Source organism: Gymnodraco acuticeps, unplaced genomic scaffold (genome assembly GCF_902827175.1).
Source record: "Gymnodraco acuticeps unplaced genomic scaffold, fGymAcu1.1, whole genome shotgun sequence".
NCBI classification, from domain to species: Eukaryota; Metazoa; Chordata; class Actinopteri; order Perciformes; family Bathydraconidae; genus Gymnodraco; species Gymnodraco acuticeps.
The window spans coordinates 4,285,066-4,308,712 of NW_022989810.1; the positions used below are offsets into that span (position 1 = coordinate 4,285,066).

General features: G+C 41.2%; 1 protein-coding gene across 1 annotated transcript; it reads right to left on the minus strand.

Annotated features, from left to right (window-relative positions):
- Positions 1-9,215: 9,215 nt before the first annotated feature.
- On the minus strand, positions 9,216-19,634 carry trhra (thyrotropin-releasing hormone receptor a). Its single transcript, XM_034230543.1, has 2 exons — positions 18,519-19,634; positions 9,216-14,720 (listed from the first exon to the last, which is right to left on the minus strand). Exons 1-2 carry the CDS (start codon positions 19,326-19,328, stop codon positions 14,283-14,285), a joined length of 1,248 nt encoding a protein of 415 aa, XP_034086434.1. The 5' UTR covers positions 19,329-19,634; the 3' UTR covers positions 9,216-14,282.
- Positions 19,635-23,647: the final 4,013 nt, after the last annotated feature.

The window sequence follows — 23,647 nt, forward strand, 5'->3', positions numbered from 1 at the left end:
TAGTATATAGCCTAAAGTATGTGAACATCCCTGTTTTTTGTTTAATAGCCAGACTACACTGAAAAGCTAGAGGGCTTTTCATGTAAAATGGATACAGGAAGTGAAACATTTGTTATCAGGTCAGACAGGAGTATATCAGATAACAAGGAGGCTTAAAAGTACAGAAATCTGACCAAATGTACTTGTTAAACACAGGGATTTAGTAATGGGTATATGTATTGATTTGTTATATCTCACTCTGTTCCTTTTGTGACTGTGTGCTCTGCAGGCAGAAGATGAAGACGTCATTCCGCGGTCCATTGAGGGGATTACAGTGGGACTTTATGTCGTCAAACACAATTCCACCATGAGACCAGAGGACAGATTGTCCTGGAAGGCCAACAGGTACTAACTGATGTGGACAACATTGCATTAGCTGCTACCATGTTATTTGGACTAATGTATGCAATGAACTTGAACTACCCCCCTAAACTGAAGTGCACATTCAAAGTGCTCCAGAAAATGTTAATGGAGCTAGACGGCAACATGCTCTCCAAGAAAGCCCAAGCGTTTAAAAACAAACTGTTTGAGTGAGCTGTTGCCATGGACCACTTTTACAGCATTTATACTGGACTTTCATCGATACAACTGTCTTGCACTTCCTTTGTTCATGCTTTTTGCTTGATTTGCACGTTTCAGAAATGTGTGTTTTTCCATGTGTTTCAGAATGTACCACTTGCATCAAAGTCAGATTGTCAAATTTGCAGAATTGTCTTTATCTAATTGCGCTACTTCAAAATGTCCGTTCTTGTTTTTATTTGTAATACTTTCTTTACTGCATATGTGGTGAGAAACCAGGCCATTATTATACTTTTGTGTATTTTTCCAAAGCAATGCCATTGCTTTCTTGTATTAAAGTGCCCTTTCACATTAGCAGGTTACTATTTCAATAATGGATTTGCAAGAACATTTCCTTTTTTCGGCTAGGCGTTGACATTTTCTGTTAATTGTTTACTATGAATGAGTTATAAAAATAAGCCTTTCTTTGCCATTTAGCACAATAAACTATAGCATGTAGTTTAAACAAAACATGAATGAAAATAACAGGTACAAATGAAATATACTTAGTATATTAAAAGCCTAAAATGAACATACAAAAGTCATGTTGGTTAAACATAGGGTAAATGAATATACCTATATTAAAGGAAATATTGACATTAACATAACAATGTAATGTTTCTTTGACATAACATAGTTGTGTGTCTTTAACATAATGGAACAGTTTTGAGTACACATATTTAATATTTAATATGTGCACGATGTCCAACAGCCTTTTTTTTCAGTGTGCTACAAGTATAACAATTATATATAAATGGTAAATGGACTGTACTTATATAGCGCTTTATCCAGTCTTTACGACCCCTCAAAGCGCTTTACATACTACATGTCATTCACCCATTCACACCCATTCATAGAGAGCAGTACCACTGCCTAACATTCACACACCGTTGGCCATGCCATCGGGAGCAACTCAGGGTTAAGTATCTTGCCCAAGGATACATCGACGTGTTGACTGCATGGGCTGGGATCGAACCCACAACCTTCTGGTTGAAAGACGACCGCACTCCCTCGCAGCCACAGTGTTTTCTTCTGTTTCTACTTTGCAAATGAAAAGCATCTTGAATAAACAGCAAATGTTTTATTTTCACATATCCTAATTTTTCCTCTCTGAAGAACCAGCACCTTACCGTGGTAGAGAGGTTTGTGTGCCCTGATGAACCTGGGGGCTGTGTTGTCTGGAACCTTGTGTTCCTGGTAGGGTCTCCCATGGCAAATTGGTCTCAGGCAAGGGGCCAGACTAAGATTGGTTCAAAAGACCTCATGAAAGACGACACAGGAAGTGAGGATACCCGGCCCGGAGGAAGCCCGGGGTCCCCTTCTGGAGCCAGGCCCAGAAGGAGGACTCGTCGGCGAGCGTCTGGTGGCCGGGCTTGCCACGGAGCCCGGCCGGGCCCAGCCCGAAAAGGCAACGTGGGCAACACCTCCGCTTCTCCGTCCCGCGGGCCCACCACCTACGGGAAACAGCGATGGGGTCGGGTGCGCTGCCAGAAGGGTGGCAGTGAAAGCGGAGGGTCTCGACGGACCAGACCCGGGCGACAGAAGCTGGCTTTGGGGACGTGGAACGTCACCTCTCTGGGGGGGAAGGAGCCGGAGCTTGTGCGGGAGGTGGAGCGTTACCAGTTGGATCTGGTTGGGCTCACCTCTACGCACAGCGTCGGCTCTGGAACCTTACTTCTGGATAGCGGTTGGACTCTATTCTTCTCCGGAGTTGCTCAAGGTGTGAGGCGCCGGGCGGGTGTGGGGATACTCACAAGTCCCCGGTTGGGTGCTTCGTTGTTGGAGTTTACCCCAGTGGACGAGAGGGTCGCCTCCCTACGCCTGCGGGTTATGGGGGGGAAAACTCTGACTGTTGTGTGTGCTTATGCACCCAACAGCAGTTCAGAGTATACGGCCTTCTTGGAGACCCTGGAAAGAGTCCTGTATGGGGCTCCTGAAGGGGACTCTTTAATCTTGCTGGGAGACTTCAACGCACATGTGGGCAATGATGGAGACACTTGGAGGGGCGTGATTGGGAGGAACGGCCCCCCTGATCTGAACTGGAGTGGTGGTTTGTTACTGGACTTCTGTGCTAGTCATGGATTGGCCATAACAAACACCATGTTCTAACATAAGGATGCTCATAAGTGTACGTGGTACCAGAGCACCCTAGGCAGAAGGTCCATGATCGATTTTGTTATCGTATCATCAGACCTGAGGCCGTATGTTATGGACACTCGGGTAAAGAGAGGGGCGGAGTTGTCAACTGATCACCATCTGGTGGTGAGTTGGGTCAAGTGGCGGGGGAAGTCTCTGGATAGACATGGTAAGCCCAAACGTGTAGTTCGGGTGAACTGGGAATGTCTGGAGGAGGCCCAAGTTCAGGAGGCCTTCAACTCACACCTCCGGCGGAGCTTTTCGGGCATTCCTGTGGAGGTTGGGGACATTGAACCAGAGTGGTCGGTGTTCAAAGCCTCTATTGCCGAAGCCGCGGCGGAGAGCTGTGGTCTCAAGGTCCTAGGTGCCTCAAGGGGCGGTAACCCTCGAACCTCCTGGTGGACACCGGTGGTCAGGGAAGCTGTCCGACTGAAGAAGGAGGCCTTCAGGGATTTGTTATCCCGGCGGACTCCCGAGGCAGTTGCAAGGTACCGACAGGCCCGAAGGGCAGCAGCCTCATCCGTGGCCGAGGCAAAGCAGCGGGTGTGGGAGAAGTTCGGAGAAGACATGGAGAAGGACTTTCGGGCGGCACCAAAGTTGTTCTGGAAAACTGTCCGACACCTCAGGAGGGGGAAGCAGGGAACCATCCAAGCTGTGTACAGTAAGGATGGGACGTTGTTGACCTCAACTGATGGAGTGTTAGGGCGTTGGAAGGAACACTTTGAGGAACTCCTGAACCCGACAACTCCGCCCTCTATGTTAGAGGCAGAGCTGGAGTATGACGGGGGATCAACACCAATCTCCCGGGGGGAGGTCACTGAGGTCGTCAAACAACTCCACAGTGGCAAAGCCCCGGGGGTGGATGAGATCCGCCCAGAAATGCTGAAGGCTCTGGGTGTTGAGGGACTGTCATGGTTGACGCGTCTCATCAACATTGCGTGGAAGTCGGAAACGGTACCGAAGGAGTGGCAGACCGGGGTGGTGGTTCCCCTTTTTAAAAAGGGGGATCAGAGGGTGTGTGCCAATTACAGAGGCATCACACTACTCAGCCTCCCCGGGAAGTTTACTCTAAGGTACTCGAAAGGAGGGTCAGGTCAATTGTCGAACCTCAGATTGAGGAGGAACAATGCGGATTCCGTCCTAGTCGTGGAACGACGGATCAGCTTTTTACTCTCGCAAGGATCCTGGAGGGGGCCTGGGAGTACGCTTATCCGGTCTACATGTGTTTTGTAGACTTGGAGAAGGCGTATGACCGAGTTCCCAGGGAGTTACTGTGGGAGGTGCTGCGGGAGTATGGGGTGAGGGGGTCTCTACTCAGGGCCATCCAATCTCTGTACTCCCAAAGCGAGAGTTGTGTCCGGGTCCTCTGCAGTAAGTCGGACCCATTTCCGGTGAGGGTTGGCCTCCGCCAGGGCTGCGCTTTGTCACCAATCCTGTTTGTAATATACATGGATCGGATTTCGAGGCATAGTCATGGGGGAGGGGGTCTGCAGTTTGGTGTACTAAGGATTGCACCACTGCTTTTTGCAGATGATGTGGTTCTAATGGCTTCATCGGTCTGCGACCTTCAGCACTCACTGGATCGGTTCGCAACCGAGTGTGAAGCGGCTGGGATGAGGATCAGCACCTCCAAATCTGAGGCCATGGTTCTCAGCAGGAAACCGATGGACTGTCCACTCCAAGTAGGGAATGAGTCCTTACCCCAAGTGAAGGAGTTCAAGTATCTCGGGGTCTTGTTCTCGAGTGAGGGAACAATGGAGCGTCAGATGGGCCGGAGAATCGGAGCAGCGGGAGCAGTACTGCAGTCGCTTTACCGCACCGTTGTGACGAAAAGGGAGCTGAGCCAGAAGGCAAAGCTCTCTGTCTACCGGGCCATTTTCGTTCCTACCCTCACCTATGGTCATGACCGAAAGAACGAGATCGCGGATACAAGCGGCCGAGATGGGTTTTCTCCGCAGGGTGGCTGGTGTCTCCCTTAGGGATAAGGTGAGAAGTTCGGTCATCCGGGAGGGACTCGGAGTTGAGCCGCTCCTCCTTCGCGTCGAAAGGAGCCAGTTGAGGTGGTTTGGGCACCTAGTTAGGATGCCACCTGGGCGCCTCCCTAGGGAGGTGTTCCAGGCACGTCCAGCTGGGAAGAGACCAAGGGGTAGACCTAGGACCAGGTGGAGGGATTATATCTCTTTGCTGGCCTGGGAGCGCCTTGGGATCCCCCAGTCAGAGCTGGTTGATGTCGCCAGGGAAAAGAACGTTTGGGGCTCTCTGCTGGAACTGCTACCCCCGCGACCCGACCACGGATAAGCGGGAGAAGATGGATGGATGGATATCCTAATTTATTTATGGACTAGCCAAACAGCTTATAATTTTTACGGGGAAAAACTAGCTTTTGCTAGTTGCTAGCTAGCTGGTTTGCTGAGTCACCTTTTTCCTAATCTTTTCTACATTATCACATGACAATTGTTACACAAATAAAAGCATAACATGATCACTGTCATGCCATTTTAGAATTTTTGAAAATAGAGTTTTGTACCTTTTTTAAGTGGAATGTTTAGGCAGAAACGTGCAACTATATGGTAACTCTAAATTAGCCACTGTTCCGCTAGCTACAATATATCACAGCAATCTCTCGTTGAGCACACTTCCTTTCGTGTACTTACATCTTTGTATCCTATTCCACCATATTCATGATATCTAATGGCATCTAATACAATTGTTTACTATTATTCAGCTGTAATCTATGTTTTCTTGAATATGTATACACTGTTTTGCCCTTTGTGTTGTAATTACAGACATGTATGAACTGGCTAACAACCTCATGACATCCAAGCCATGAGTAAACTCAAAATTGAAATTTTGAATAAACAAGGATATTAGATTATTTTGCACGCATATAGACATACAGTAGCGTACTGTATTTACTGAGTATGGGGTCAATAACATAGCATCTCACATTCTGAGACGGAATTTGTAATCATTTACATTTAAAATAATAAGTTGTAGCTCCAGTTCACTTTGGCTCTGTATCTGGTCCTTTTAAAAGGCACAATGTGTGAAATAATTGAACCTAATTACTTTTATTAGAATGTATTACATTTAGTCTACTTGGCAAATAATACATGTCTGAAATAATTACGTCAGACTCAGAACACAAACATAATGTTCTCTCCTGATCAATACAATGACCTTCCATCATTTTCACCCCTGCCAATACAATGTAAATTGAGCTGTGTACTGATTGAACTCACAGTAATAAATAACAACATTTGAGTTCTAGGGTTGTACTGCTCTTCATTGAGATTGGTGACCCGCAAGTATACCTCAGATCCATTCTTTCATAAAGTTTTAGGAAAGAATAATGAGCAAAAAACAGTAGTTTGGAGGTTCACTGGCGTATTTCGCCCCTGTGTTGTAAATATTGACCCTGGAGCAAGGCAGTGACTAGCTTTGAGGGACAGACTGCAGGTAGGAAGGTGAGATGATGAGCAAGCAACCTTTTCTGAACCCTGATCAATCACACTGCCTGTTGCCTTTGTCTTTACACCTTTAATAGCTCAATAGCTCATTCTTAAACAATGATTGCTTTTGCTAGAGCAGGACAAGGTGAATTGAAGCATACATTAATTTTGTAAGCAAGGGATTCTTGTTAAAGAGCATGTTTCTTACAGAACACACCTGTGCATGGAACTACATAAACAAAGGGACATGTATTCATTAGTTTGTTTGGATTGTGTTGACAAATGCCCCCAAGGACAATTACATATCAACAGGTTGAGGGAAAGGTCAAGTATGTATGCACAGAGGACAAGCTTAGAAATTACACTGTACATTTCAAGATTAATGCTTTCATTTGTCAACTGTGTTGATTTCTAGCCAAAACAATGGTAAAACAATGATTTGCAGACTAAAAAGCCAATCATCTGGCATAATAATGTATTTCCTTGGGAAATGGCTGAATAAATTGTCAAATGAACTGTTGAGAAGGAATCAAAGACCACGATTCATTGTGGGGGTGAATGATTGGTGCTAAATGTTCATCACCACAGCAATATTCTTTTTGTTGTGCAAATGTGCTGGCATTTTGCTGATGGCATGAACATCGTTTCCCTTCCGGTTTAAAAAATGAGCATACAAATGTACAGCACTCTAGACGTTACAGAGCTGGAAGGCAGAAGCGGAAAAATAAATTAGGTAGACGCTGGGCACTGCTGAGGCTTTTATGCTGACGCCTCATTCTCTGGGCCACTTCAACTCTGCACAGTCTCTCAATTTTACCCTTTGGATCTCTTACTCTTTGCCAAATCAGACTGGCTCTCAATGGCCAGTAAATCTATATTGGTAGAACCACTTTTCACGGCATAACTGGATAGATTTGTAGAACAAAGATCGTGTTTCTGGTTGCTCAATACGGCTTAATCCTTTTTAATGAAGTACAAGGCGAGCCTGCGTTTCAGCGACCATGGACAAAACACTCAATAAAAAGTGTTCCCTTTGCACATAATATTCTACTCGCTGGAAAGTCTTGCTCAGCTTTTTCTCTAATGGATCAATCATGTTTCCAGCAGAGTGCTGTATAAAACCTTGCTGGACCTTTACATGTCAAACACAAGAGGTTGAGGACACATCTTTTACTTGAGAAGAAATATTTATTTCTTAATAGTAGCACTATTTAGAAAAACATTTTTTGTTTGCCATAACTCAGCAAAGTGGTTATTTTCATCACCTTTAACTCTATGAATATGGAAATAGAAAATAAGACGTGAAAGGTTTAGGTATAATTTCTAAAAGCCAGGGCCAGACAACACAATATTTGTATATTTTGTGCTAGTCCCAATGTCAGATCAGCAGCCAACCATCCTGGTTAATTTAGTATAGAAAGTGAACTTTAACATACAATCTATCATCAAAGGTAAAGTTATTGGATTGGCTGGTTTTATATAGCCTGATTGCATTTGCAATTGTTCCCCATTTACATCTGCCATTAACATTAAATCTGTATCAGTCTATTCTTTCTGGATAGGGAAAAATGCATGTCAATGTGAAGTGTAATTGAACACCGAACACATTGTGACCAGAATTTGATTAGATAGCCACTTATTGAGGTTGTGTGGCTCGCATTCTTCTTGGTTTACAGCCAGTAAAAGAGTAAATGCATCCATTCAGCATTATCACATTCTGAAAGAAAGATTCACCAATCACTTTAAACGTTTACCTAACTCCACTTCCTTCTGCTAGTTAGAGCTTTAGTACCTTGATGCAAAACATATGTGAGTTGGTAGCTTTACAACACATTCCAATACTTGGTAGCACATGGTTGAAGCTGTGAAGGGCTCATTGTTAGGTTTATCCATCCAAACTACTAAGTTAGTAAAAAGATCAACCTTTGAATTAAAAAAAGAATAGTTGTTACATGACTTAAGGTTATGTGAAGCCTGGACGTGACGTAATTTGGCGCCTTTGGAGAGGAACCAGTTTGGCCTGGCAAAAACTAGAAATTACCAATGGTTAGCAAGGTTTTTCGAATAATGACAAGCGTTTGCTAAAATAATTATATCAAAAATATTTCTTCTCTTGGGTTAGGGTCAGGGTCAGGGGTTAAGCTGCATTCATGATACGCAAAATATTTTCTTTGCTCAATGTGAGGATGGGCGCCAAGCCTTGCAGTGAAATCAGCTAGTTAAGTTTTGTTTCTATGGTTACTTTCCCTGCTACCTTGCGCTGCTTCATACAACTTTCATTTGATTGGTTGATTGGTTGGCAGCTTAGGTGTAGGGGCACACAACACATGTAATGTTAATTAGTAATGGTAATTTTCAAATGCCTTTTATAAATGACATTTGAAAACACTTATATGTTCCCAGTGGTTGTTTGTGGGTATTTTAATGCCTGTGTAATAAATAGCATTTTCCCTTATTTTGTGTGTATTTATGTGTGTTTGGGGGTGGCCTTAAATTGTATGGCTGGAGTGCACACAGCAGATGAAATGTAACATCCGTCATCAAATGAGTGCCTCTGTGTTCCAAGGACATTCTCTCCCAGCACATTAAGCTTTTTTCAGCTCTATAACATCGCATGGGTAATTATTGGAATATATACTCTAGTGCTATCAGCATTTATCATTTAACCAAATAGAGCGAGGTGTCATCAGTCAGATATAACCTACAGCACATAAATTGTGTGGGTGTCACATTGTTTGTGTTGAGAGTACAGTTTTGGCCTGTGATGGCATCAGTAAGATGAATTTGTGTCAAAGCAGGCCACCACTTGCTGAATGAATGCGGAAAGAAGCCATCAGTGCCTCTGATTGATGTCCTCCATTTGGCCACAGCTCATACAGGAGCTATCTGTGCCTGATTCATGGTTGGCTTGGATGGGGCAGTTTCTTTAATAGCTGCTGCTAGTAGATAAGTACAGGTGAAGGTAGAGGGTTAATCTTACAGGACAGTTTAATGTAGCAATATTGCACCAACCGTGAAGCAGATATGCTGCAATGATAGTCTCTGTTTATTATAGACAAAACAATACAAAATACAAAACAATACATTAAACAGCAAGAAGGAAAAAGCCTCGCCTCAGATGAAAATACATCTGGTGTCAGATCTTCATGTTCACCTCACAAAAGCATTGCGTTCATGTTGCAAACTGCGCACGATGCAACACATCTTCATTACAACTGTGATGTTTTACTATAAACAGAATGCATTTTAACTGAGGGCAAAGGAAGAAAATAAATAAAAGTGCATGAATAAAAGGTAATTTGCACTACAAGCTCCAAAGCTTTTATCTCTCACATATTCATATTTGGAGCTTGTTAGCTTCCACTGATTTGTTTGAAATTAAAAAAAACATCACTGGATAGAAACAAGCTTTTTTTTCTTTTTTAAATGCACTTGCTGGCACACAATTGAAAATAAAACGTTTAATCATTTCACGTTGAACTGCACAATTACATTTGAGCAACTTTACACAGAAAAGCTGACTGCTCATAATGAACAGGTTCTTTTCATTAAGTTCACACAGATGTCATTCCCTGCTATTCAATTTGTATACATAGGTCAAACAAACAGCAGAAAATGCTTCTTTTAATAGCAGGGTGAGCTATACATACTGTGGATTGCACCAGCTTAAGTATGGCACTTTGTCGTGATCTATTTACACATTCCATCATTGCTCCGAGATTTTTGCCGAGCATATACATCACAGAAAATTGCTGCACTCTGCAGTCTGTGCCAATATTAGTGAATTACTGCCTGCTGACCCTTTGACAAACAGCCTCGCTGTCAGGGTTACACATTTCTTCCTCATCATTATACACTGGCTGCTAACCTTCAGAGACTGCTCAGAGTCCTCAGTGGTCTTATTCACAGTGTCCAAAGCATCGTAAAGCTTGTTGTGTCTGTCACTGTAAAGACAAAGTCCCTGCGGTCTTAGATTGACACAGCAGGTTTAAATTAGTTTCTGTAATATCTGGCCTTTTTTTTACTTTTTAAAAAGGTCATTTTATTCCATGCCCATTCTTTTTTTTTTCTCTATGAGTAAGATTAAAATTTCACGGTGTGAATTACATGGTTTCTTGAAAGGAGGTGCTTGAACAAAGGCTTTTGCTACGAGTTATCCATGATAACAAATTAGATTGCATCCTAGGGCTTGGCGATATAAACACAGGTGTGATATGCAATGTTCTATGTTATAACATTAGGAACTTGGATATACTTTTGATGAATTAGATTGCTTAACAACATACTTTTACATGCTACCCAGTCTTAACACAAAAACACAAGCTATCCTCAAGCAGTCTTATGCACTTTTGGCCAAGTTTCTTGAAACATTTCCCATTACATTACATTTTATTCATTTAAATGACGTTACTGTACTTATTACTCAACAGAAAATTGACTGAAACAACTTTAAAGCCTCCAAAACCACTCATTACATCTTACATATTTAACATGTGTAGGAAAGAAAACCCCAGCCGACTGTTTGGAGGATTTCAGTTAACACTACCAACAGATAGCTTGATGTTAGTGCCAGTGCTGTACGTGTATGTTCCATTAGATCAGTAGCTCCACCTCACATGGGAGAAGTTAGCCTTGAGGGCTTTCTGACAAAAAAGGTTCCATTTTAAACCATGATATTTTCTTAAACAAAGTAGATGTGATGCCTTAATCAAGGGAGAAAGCTCTACATTACGAGGAAAGCCCTCAATTCTCACTTCCAATACTGTTTAATTTTCCAAATCTATTTCTTTACTTCTACCACTTAACACAAATAAACACGTTGGTTATTGTCGACTGTGTTTATTTGCATGTGGACTATTGGGCCGAGGGAACAAAAGACATCATGTCAATGGGGGGCAATTCCAAAGGGAGCATTGGAAATTCCAGATAAAACAACAAAATATGCTTTTCGAAAATTGGGAGTTTATTTATTTTAATAAAAAATATCCACCCTGCAAACCGCCAGCACACAGCAAGCTAGCACGATTGGACCGGTCTGTCCAATGAATGCACTGAGACCAAAACTGATAACCCTAACCCTACCTTTCCAACACACTTACATAACTTGTTACTGCTAAGGATATTATTTTAGCAACTGACAGCCTCATTTCAGAGAACTGGATATAGCGTTAGAGGCGGGCCCCGGTTCATTTCTTTGGAAGTTGCTATGTGGCCCATGAAGACCAAAAAGTTTGACTTCCCCGCGTATAAAGTTCCCGAACCCTCCGCATCCATAGGTGTTACTTTGGTGTCTTGTGCCACATTTCCACTGCCTGGTACAGCATGGTTTTACAAAACTCCATTTAGTTTTGGATATTCAATTAAAAAACAGTTAAAAGACAGTCCCAAACAGGACTGCGCTAATGTGATTTAGAGACTGAAACGAAAAAGATACTGTAACAGCAAGATGGGAACTAATTTAAACCTGAAGCATCACAACCTGATACTCTACACAGAGTACATGGACTTGCCATCAAACCAGTAATTACTGTAGACCGATCTGTAGGAACAAGTAGTAACCCAGCTAGCGGGGAACGTTCTCACAACTTTGGCTAACGTTACCTACAGGTTCTAATAAGGTTTTAAAGAAACGTTTTAATCTGATGTTCAAAGAACCTTTTTAGGATGTTTATTTTTTCAAATAATGTTCCTATAAGGTTTAAGGTTAACTAAGAGATAACGCTTTAACTGCAACATTCAGGGGATGTTTTGAGGATGTTATTAAGGCCTGAGATGACAGAAAGTTTATTTATAAAACGTTCCTTTAATGTGATATGTTAACAAAGGTGGAACGTTTTGCCTGCAACATTCTAAGAATATGTGTTGGACGTTGTTGGGTAACACATTAAAGATGTTCTTTATAAAATGTTCCCTCAATGTTACATGATAACAAATGAAGAACATTCTCCAAGCAACATTCTGAAAATGTTTTCAGGATGTTATTCTTTTTTTACAAAACGTTCCTGTGATGGCAAATATTAACACAGTCATGATCAACGTCAGATTTATTTCTAGAGCGCTTTAGAAAACAAACTTGTTGCATTTGTTTGAAAAGGATGTTATAAAAAAAAAGAAAAAAAAGCTGTAAGCAGATATTGCATGTTTGCGGTGGCGTGTCTGAGTTCCCAGCTAGACATTTTTGGTTCTCAAAAAATTCTGAGAATGTTACCATTCATTGTTCTAGGAAAGTTTTCAGCGGGACGTTTTATTTTGGTTCCCAGAATGTTCTTCTGAAAGGTAGGATAACGTTCTCTAATTGTTGGTGATAACTTTCTTAAGATGTATGAGCGCATTGAGACAATGAATAGGACGTATAAAAACGAATTTATGCATGCCAATATTCACTCACATACACTTATAATTACACTAAGGTATTTAGGCCCACAGTATTCATAATATCATGTGTAAAATATCAGAAAATAATCACACTTTTTTCTGATTATAAAGGTTGTGTCTCGTATGTAGGTTCTAACTGTTAGATAGGCTATCTGGCCGTGTGTGGTTTGTGAGGGCTGCGTATAAACAGTGTCCGCTGTTTATGCATATTGGATACAAATATCCCCCCCCCCGTGCCTGCTGGTCTGCTCTACACAGCTGGGAGCCATCTCCAATCAACCACACCTCCAACCTGCTCATCAGCCACACTATGAAAGCCTGCAGCCTGCACTCATTCCCTGCCAGATTGTTGCGTGCCGCTCTAGCTTTTTACCAGCATATTCTTTGACAACTTCGCCTGCTTTTGCCTCACACTCATTTTTGTGTCTCTCCCAGGAGGAATCCAAGGCCTTCCACACTCCCAATACCAGCCAGGCCTCTCCTCCCACCCTGGAACAACTATTTCCCACTGCCGCCATCACCAACCTCCACTCCCAGCTCCCCTTTTCTAATAAACAAATGTTACTTTCACCAGCTGATTCCGAGTCTGATTATGGGTCCCCTCCAGAGCATGTGACACCGACAGTGACTTGTACTAGCTGCTGGTCACATACAAAAAAAGAAAAAAAGACTTTTGATAAATCGGAACGATAAAGCACGTTATCCTTCTCTAAAATAATAACATTCTGGCAACATAAAAAAATCTAACTTGCAGCTGAAAACGTTTTAAGAATAGTACGGCATAATGTTCCAACAATGTTATCAAAAACATTTAGAAAAGGTTATTACCAAGCATTTTAAGAATGTTTTTAGAGAAAGTTATCCTATCTTTCAGAAGAACATTCTAGGAACCAAACAAAAACTTCCCGCTAAAAACGTTTTAAGAACAGGAGGGCATAATGTTCTAACAATGTTATCACCAAACATTTTAAGAATGTTTTTAGAGAACGTTATCCTACCTTTCAGAAGAATGTTCTGGGAACCAAAAGAAAACTTCCTGCTGAAAACATTCCTAGAACAATGAATGTAACATTCTCAGAATGTTTTTAGAACCAAACATTTCTAGCTGGGAAGGCTCTCATTAAAACACATCGGCAACAAACTGTAACAACACTGACCATGAAGAGAAGACCATGGCTGTAAACATTACACACAGGGGGATTTAATAGGACTAGAGGGGATTGAATATTCTATTTCTATTTGTGATCATTTTAATAATTTAAATATATATTCTGTCCAAAGCTTGCATGATTCTTGGTTAGAACAACAATAGTTCTTTGATAAATATTGAAATAAGTATGTTTTTAAATATCACTGAGCCGCATCATATAGCAGGAAACTACCAATATTAAGTGTGGCATATTAGTCTGGTTCTGTTTTGTGTGAAGAGGGAAGGGGAAGTGGATGCTCCAATTTGGTTTCTGTTTTTTGTACCAATAAATTGTATCTTTGCAAGGTTTGTGAAAGCTACCTGTATCTGCTTTGTATAAAATGCTGAAGTTGGCTCATCAAATAGCATCCTATTATATTTTTGGGCCAAAAAGAAAAGGAAGGGAAAACACATCAAATTGGTTGTGTTGGGGTACTTTTAATTAAATCTTCTCTAAAAAGTCCCATGTGTAACTAAATCCATCCTGCAGCTAAGTCTCTGCTACTGTCTTTAAGGGCAACGTTTGTTTATAGTCAGACTTTGACATTACTCCCTGATAGGGAGGGCTTTAGGAGCGGCTTCTTCTTGCTACTTGGCAAAACGCCGGGTAAGTACTGATCCGCCGGCGTGGTCACTTCGTCCAATCCTGAAGGGAAGTTGTCTGGACTTTCCCCATTGGACGATTCCTTGATGGCGCTGTAGGTTAGCGCCACACTGTAAGCAGCTGGTTTCTCCATACGTTGTGGGCCACAGTGACACAACTTCTTAAAAACCGCTCGGAACTTCTGGGACATGGCGTTGTAGATGACCGGGTTGATGGCGCTGTTCAGGTAGACGCAGAGTCGGCAGAAGAGCAGGAACCAGTTGTCCAGGTAGGCGTCGTCCAGGAAGGAGTTGACAACCACTAGGGTCCGGTAGGGCATCCAAAGCAAGGCGAAGAGGACCACCACCACAGCCAGCATCTTTGTCACCTAATCAAATGAAATAATGTGTTAAAAAAGGCTACAACAGGAAAACACAGAAATCTAATCTTTCATGCACAAAAAACAGCCCAAGAAACATTGAATACTAGAACTTTTTTACAGCAGGTCTGGTTTCCAAGTAGACTAGGTAGCTTATCTGCGTTCCCAGGATGTTCCTGAGCTAAATATCCTTATTTTTTCAAAGTCAGAAGTTTAATGTACATTTCTCTACAGATGATTACCCTACTCCTTAAAATCTACGGCTGAAATGTGGGTTAGGATTAGTTTTTCAGGTTTGACTTTCTTGATTTACATTTTAGCATCTCCTTTTGTTTTTTTGCTATTTGGAATGCAAATAAAGAAGAAAGCCCCTAACAAACTCTTACAATGAGGACCCTGGAAACCGAAATAGTCAGCATATGATCATAAATGTTTCATCTCCTCACAAAGGAGATAAAAAAAAATGTATATGGAAATACAACACTGTTGTATTTCTGAAAAAGATGCAAAAAACGATTAATTCTAGGACCAGTAGTGATAAGCTGCATCAGTGACAACAGGTGTTGTCAGAACATAATTCTTGATGGATTGTAACTTGTGAAGCCATCATGCCCAAGAAAATAAAAAGTCATTTTCACCAGCACTCTATCCACTGAGGTGCAGCCATGCTCCTTCTCAAATATTGTAGGTGAGAATGGAATTTTGGGACGACTAACTGCCACAGAACCATAATCAGAAGATCTGAATGTTCAGTCTGCTGGGTGTGAGTATTTATTTTCAGGGCAACAGTAGTAAAAACATGTATGATCATTTTGTGATTATTTAATTTAATTTTATGCATTGCAATGTGAAGCCTTTAAACTTGTTTTTTTAAGGACACACCATGGAATAAGCAGAAAGCAGCGGTGTCCTCACAGGGGAATGCATTCAAGATCAACAAAAGGGCTCAAATCTGTATGTTATGAATAAGAAGAACAAATACAATATAATTATTCAATTCAAACAAAGGCTGTCACAATTGCAACTTAAATGTGTTGTTTAAATATAATTTATGAGGACACTGGTGTTCAGAAATATTTACTACTACGAGTTACTACTACTACCATAATCTGAGGTGTGTTGCTTCTCATAAATGTGAAACTGAAAATCCTGGAAAGTCTGAGTTTTGTTTACTTCGTATTATTTTCCCAGGTCTATAACTTAATTATTTTTCCAACCAACAATGGGCATATATGCTGTCATATTCATAGAGTTTCAATTCAACTGTACAACATACAAATGAATGAAGACACGCCATTTTAGATGGAAAATAATAGTAAAGATTTATAGAGATTTATCCAACTCCTATGTTGCACCAACAGTGATACAATGAGCATTGTTAATGTAACAACCCTTTGGAATCTTTAAAAGCATGCGATTGTAGATCTAATTAAACCCTATTTATTCAGATGCTGTTAATTAATTCCCAACAAGGAAGCCTGATCTGTATGCACAACTTAACAAAGCCTGGATTTGTTAATATAATTACCAGATGTAAATACTGATTGTGAAACTGCCCCATTAATACATATTTTCCATATGTATGTTGTGTCGTCTCGGCTGCAGTCAAGTGAGGATGATTGGATTGGATGGGGGCGCTTGCAGTGTCATAAGTGAGCGAAATACCTAATCGTGATTTCTCATTACTGTTTGACCTTTAGGTCATTCACGATGGTCCATGGTGGATTGTGTCCACAGAAACACATGTGAGTGTGTGTTTCTGGATGTGAGATTAAACACAAGCCTGGCTGGTGGAGAAAACGCCAAAAGCCTATTTGAGTTGGAGTTAACTGATTAGGCAATCCAACAGAGCATGGAGCTCCCTCAGGGTACCACACCCCTCCCCCCCACCGTGATCTGATAAACAAATGTCTAGCTTTGCTATCTGTGTGTCTGCCGCGTGTGTCTGTGCCATTAGAGGATTCTGGGTTATTTTGTAGGAAGTAGGAACCCTTTTCAGCGTGTCTTTGACCAAGGGAAGATGAGGAAGAAACCCTTTCTTGAATAGTTTGAGTTTCCTCCACAAGGGATAAAAGATGTGTTTTTCTCAGGCACACTGAGCGATGGGATTCAAAAGGTGGCAGCAACACAAGCTCTTATAAAAGAAAGCACCTTTGAAACTATAACAAGTTTTAAGTTTTAGATTAGCTTTTTTTCACTGAAAAAAGACTGTGGGACGATTCAACTATTAACAATACTAGTACCTTCTTGTCGCAATGGTTACCCCTTGATAATGTGTGGGCTGTCAACAAATCTGAAGGTCGGCGGTTCAGTCCCCGGCCCGACCAGTTTACATGTCCCAGATTTATCGGGCAAGATATTGAAGCTGAATGTGCTCTCAAAAGCCTAGCCATTTGTGTGTCAGTGTGTGGGAATGACCATTACATTAGATGATGAGCAACTGGCACCTTGTATGGCAGCTCTGCCTTCAGTTTGAATGGGTATGTGTTGAATGTGCTTTTAGTGGTTGAAAGACTCGAATAGCTCTATAAACATAAGGCCCACCCTCTTGTTCCTCAGTATACACTGTTAGCGTGTTCTTTGCATCCTTAGCTGCGAGCCGCTGGTTTAGCCATTTACCAACATAATACTTCATAACTTTTACTTATCTTATGTGAATTGCTTATAAACATGATTTTGAACTGATTTATTTGTATGAAGTCCATTAAAGATCTTCTGTTTTGGACATTTTGACAGATACTCCAGTTTGTGATATATTTTCATATTCAGTTGTGTCGATTGTATTTTTCCAAAATAAATGTATGAGGATTTATGTTAATGCGCTTTAATATAGTACGCAATGACACAATAATCTGTAATGGTGTTACAACAATGCTCATTACCGCTTGCAGCTGGTATTGTTTTCAGCTTGTGAGTGTGTATGTCATCATGGTTAAATGAGACCTTCTGGAGTGGAGCGTTGAAATCCCTTTTTGTTCCTGGACAGATTGTATTTCTGCAACAACAATGCAACCGTGCAGTGACAGTGACAAAACTATCAGATGTGTAGTTGAGATTAAAATGAACATCGAGTTTGAAATTGAAATTGCTCTCTGCCGGCTCTCTTATCTCAAAGTATAATGGTAAATTAATCCATCTGAACGTTGCGTAGATATTTCGACACATTAATGTATTTTTTCTGTTGTCTGTTTTTACTGCTTTGTTAAATCTTATAGTATATTATTACATTCAGGTCAGAGGAGTACGAAGGACCCAAAACAATGAGAAAATAAAGCAACTTGTGTAACTTTTGTAGAATATTTGTAGTAAATTGTACTGGCATCTGGAGTATTGTGACAGGTTAGTGGTCACTATCATTGTGTTTTCATCACAATTATGCTTCTTTTTCTTACATTGATAGGTGTTGCACGTTCAATGACTTTTTTACAGACTTTTCAATTAAAGTTCTTTCTCGAAAAACACATTTCTATGATGACAGTCACAGATTTACTTGTGGGCTCTGTCTAAACAATTGTAGACACTATGCAAATCAATGGTAACTTTCCTAAAATGTTAATAATAAAAATATTTATTTTCAGATTACAATAATTTGGTAAATCATTCTGTTTTGAGAATAGATAATACTAAATGTGGTGCTAAAGTGAGGACTAAAGCCACTCATGAGTAGACCAAAAATGTTATCACTCAAACAAGTTCCTGATTGGAGGAAATGTACTCTAGTGGTCCAGATGGCCCCTTTCTCCCTACTCACACAGCTCCAAAGACAATCATTGATAACGCACTGATTATGAACAAACAGTGTCCCACCTGTCTGCGCGAGGCGGCCGTGGTGCTGCTGGAGGAGCAGGTGCTGACCATCCTCCCGCCCTGACTCGCCTCCTTCTTCCACTTCTTGGTGCTGTTCTTTGGATCAGATGGCAGCGGGTTGAGGAAAAGTATCCGGGCGATCAGTCCGTACAGAACCGTGGCCAGCATGAGGGGCAGCACGTAAAACACCGCGAAATCCGTGAAGTAAATGGGCAGGTAGTAAGTCCTGGACACCTTGTAGGCGCAGCTGAGAAGCACCACGTTGTCGTACACCAACTTCTCCGTGTCCGAGAGGAAAAGCCACATTACGCAGTAGACGGAGGTGAGCGCCCACACCACCATGATGATCTTCTTCGCCCTGGATAAAGTGCACAGGAACTGCGCTTTGATGGGGTGGCAGATGGCGATGTAGCGCTCCACGGTGAAGGCTGTGATGGAGCAGGAGGACGCATTTATTCCCAGGTACTGGAAATAAGTGATGCCCAGGCACCCTACGTAGCCGTACACCCACTGTCCGTGCAGGGCGTCGGTGATGTTGGGCAGCCCGGCCGCCGTCAGCACCATCAGGTCAGCCGCGGCCAGGCTCACCAGGTAACAGTTAGTGGGGGTCCGCATGTGTTTGGTGGTCAACACCACCATGATCACCATCACATTCCCCACAATCCCCATCCCGCAAATAAGGGACACCAGAAACACGCTGACCACTTTGTATTCATTTGTGTAGTCAGTCCAAACCCCCAGCGTGGTTTGATTGTCATGCACCAACGTGTCATTCTCCATGGTCATGTTATCCATGGTGAGGTTTTCCATAATTGAGAAATCAAAAAATTGTAATTACCTGCAGGGCCCTGGAAGTCCAACAAGCATAAATCCTCCAAAAAACTTCATTTCATCCACATATAATCCAGGCAAATTGTATTTTCTTCTCCAGTGAAAACAGATTTTGATATTGCAAATGATCAAATAGCAGTTGAAAAGCAGTTTGAGCCTCTTGCTGATTGAAGTTTTAAGAGAGAGGGAAGACAGAGGTGGTGTTGCAGACAGCTCCGCACCCTGCTCCTGTCTCACTGCTCACACAGTCATGACTGAGAAAGAGCTTCCTGCAGCGTTTCATATATATATACACACACACACACACACACACCACACACACACACACAGACACACACACACACACACACACACACACACACACACACACACACACACACACACACACACACACACACACACACACACACACACACACACACACATACAGAGAGAGAGAGTGAGGTCACAGACAGGCATTGGAAGCCAATGACTAGATTTAGTCATTAAGCATTCTTTTTTTGTTTACAGCTGATGCTTCATAAGAGGAGTAAAGAGACAGTCCATATATAGATTTGCAACAACAGCATACAGTTTAATTGGAAATCACTGCACATTAGTGACACATATAATTACATATTAATTAAAATATACATACAGTTGATATACATTTCAACAGTATGATTTGAACAGAGCCTATCTGCTCTGATTGATTAGCTGGTTGACTCTTTTTTGATTGGTTTAACGGCTTAGACGTGTATCTACAATTTACAATGGAAGGGAGCGTTAGCCAAGCGCAAGTGTTAAGTAGTGATGTCACTATGTTAAGGAAGTAAACAACTGGTGACAACCTTGGATATTAAACATTTGCTGAGCTGTTACATGCACAGAAACCCGAAAAAAGATTAATAGGGCCCCTTTCATTTCACTCTTTTGTGGAAAAATGTAGCTATGAAGTTACACAACTCATTATTTGATATTGTAGAAAGGTTACAGATCAAAAAAATGTAATTTAACTATCACTTATCATGCTGTTTTCTTACTCCTTTCTCCTAATGTACTGTAGCTTTGCGGTTGAGGATTCTTATTTCACATTGTATATATTCTGCATCAGCTTGTTCTAACTCTTGATTGAAGCTACGCAATGTTCACACGAGGAAATATTAAAGGAAAGGTTCATGTTTGCATCCCATCAAAAGGAGATATTGTAGATGTTTGCATCAAATAAAGTTATTGCCATCCGACCTCTGCAGCTCATCCAGAATGCAGCGGCTCGTCTGGTCTTCAACCTTCCTAAATGTTCCCACACCACTCCGCTCCTCCGCTCCCTTCACTGGCTTCCGGTAACTGCTAGAATCCACTTCAAGACAATGGTACTTGCTTACCATGCTGCGAATGGATCTGGCCCTTCCTACATCCAGGACATGGTTAAACTGTACACCCCAGCACGTGCACTACGCTCTGCATCAGCCATACAGCTCGCTGCACCCTCACTGAGAGGGGGACCCAAGTTGCCATCAGCAAAAACATGTGGGTTTGCTATCCTGGCTCCAAAATGGTGGAATGAGCTCCCCATTAATTGACATCATGACATCAGAAAGCCTACTGTACACATCTTCCGGCGCAGACTGAAAACTCATCTCTTTCGACTCCACTTTGAGCAATAAAATGAAATGTTTTACTTTGACAGCACTAACATACTTACACTTATATAGGCTACTAAGCACTTACATACTAACAAAGCACGTATATACTAACAAAGGACTGGCTTATCTAAAACCTGTTGAGTAGCATTTAAAATGGTTTGGCTCTATGAAACCTGATGTACTTATATGTTTATGTTTTCTTCAAGTTTGTATCTTCTTGGTCGAATGCACTTATTGTAAGTCGCTTTGGATAAAAGCATCAGCTAAATGACATTTGAACAATGCACTGCATGTGTTTGTAGTGATTTACCCAAAAGATAAACTCATAATAAATATGTGTGATATATTTTTACACTGATAATATGATATACACATCTGATAAATGTGTGATATACAGATATTAATTTCTAGAACATAAAAGACATGTAAAACCTCTTTATTCCCAATCCTCAATTAAAACCCTAAATGAATATTCAAATACAAATATAGGTGATGTCATAAGGTGTCTTATAAAGCATTTCAGACAGAGTTAATGAAAAAGTACTCAACAAGAAAAGAGGGGTTCAAAATGTGATTCAGTATATTACCTGATAATACTAACTTGGTGTTTTTGATACATTACTTTTACCTATAATAGAGAATGTACACCGTCATATTGTTTTTGCTTGAGCAAATGAAATGAATGCACACACATATACAGTATGTCATTTATTCACACAGATTGTATACAGGGATATTGCTGTATCATTACAGAGAGAGATAAAAGCACCATCAAGCATGTTAGTTCCTCTTAACAAAGTGTCCAAGCATCATAAGTAGTTTCGGGTTGTAAAAATAGACCAAATGTTCCCATAAAGCACAATGAGATCATTTAAAATGTCTTTTTGAGTCCTACAGGCATGCTTTTACAGTATTATAGGACTATTATAGCGATGGAGAGCATTTCTAAAATGAGGACAAGGTCACTTTAGTATTATCACTTTTGGGGGCAATGAGTTATAGTTTCACGAGTTGGCTCCAAAAGGCTCAGCACGACTTGGGCTAACATCATAGCAGCATATTTGCATGGTTTATTTCTATAGTCTGTGATAGTTAACTACAGTTTGATATTATTAAATTAAAGTTGTTTGTGAACTATACGTTAAAACCAGAGAAAGAGTTAGGGTGTGGTTGTCCTTTTTGTAACTCATTTATATTGTATACCTTTCTTATTGCCTAGGTGTTTTTGAATGTCTCTCTCTGGGTTCTTGTTGTCTATCTACTGAATCATTGACCTTACACCGAATTGGTTTGTGGACTGCCGTTATTAAGCCTTGAGTTTGAAATTTTGGAATTACACAGTCTTATTTTTATGGAAACAGAAGGGACCGTTTTTGGAAGAGATGAGCAAGGCCTGACAGGGGATGAGCAACTTTGAGAGATGGTTAAGGTAAGCATTGTCCTAAAATGGTTAAGGTTAGCCTAGGTTGTCTGGTAACCCTTGATCCACTGAAATGGTTGAGGTTAGTCTTTGGACTCAAGTTTTCAAAAATGTAGGATTACCATCTACTGTACAGTAGACACAATCCCTGCCTAGGCTGGTACTGTCTGCATAGCAATAACTAGGTTACCAGCTAACTCCTCTGCAGTAGCTAGCTAGCTTGGTTGGCAATCCGGTATTCATGTTAACTGTTGAATTGATTGAGATGCTTATTTTGGCTACCAAGAAAAAATGAACAATGCCGTACACCGAAACAATTATCAAGACTTTTTCAAGAGAAACAACACTTCACCTTTATTGTAATCTACAGGATACAGAACTTGTCATTCACAAGCAACTCCTAGAGCATACTATACTATGTTACTCTATAAGGGTCCTTCATTTACAAAATGAACTTCATGCTGTATTGAAGTAGATTTTAAACTGCGATTGAGACCTTAAACTCATCAGAATAATTTTTAGATTGTATATCAAGTGAGTATTGGGCTGATTTTCTCATAGACTTCTATACAATATGACTTATTTTTGTAACCAATGAAGTTGTCCCCTGCTGGCTATTTAAAAAAAATGCAGGTTCAAGGCAAGAATGCATTGGCTTCACTTGTCAAACTTGGAGGTCGCCCCCTTGGGTTCCCACTGTTCAATTAGATTACATCATCCTAATGTAGAAACGGCTGAGTTCTTTGGTGCTATCACAACACCGGTGGTTGGTGTTAAAGCAATTCTCCGCCCTAGGGGTAAAGACCTGTAACATTCAATAGAGGAGCTGAGGTATGTGGAGCTACATAAACCTAAGAGATAAAAAGCCTGCACTCATCTCCATCTGTGGAATATACAATGTAAAACGGTAAATCGAGATATACGTTTTTATGGTTTAACTGTTCGTGATTAGCAGCCCCATCCTGGTGTTTTAGGACCAGCAGCCAAAAAAGATAAACAAACTGGCTGAGGTTTCAGGCAGTCTCTCAGCAGTAGTACAGATTAGCGTTATTGTTATTCCCAGGGAGGCTGTATGGGCACGAGTGAGGAAAGAGAAAGCAGAGGATGAAAATGACTCAGATCTCAGCACAGCAGGCGATGCAGCTGTTTATATTATTGTCTCTGTTACATTCCCAGGAGGCCGGTTTAGCAATGAGAGCTCAGCGGTGTGCAGGAAAAACAGCCTGGATGGAATCACAGATACATCTTTTAGG

Coding starts and splice junctions, on each gene's coding strand:
- trhra (XM_034230543.1), bottom strand. CDS start 19,328: ATGGAAAACCTCACCATGGATAACATGACCATGGAGAATGACACGTTG. Junction 14,721..18,518: donor CGGCCGCCTCGCGCAGACAG/GTGGGACACTGT, acceptor TCATTTGATTAG/GTGACAAAGATGCTGGCTGT.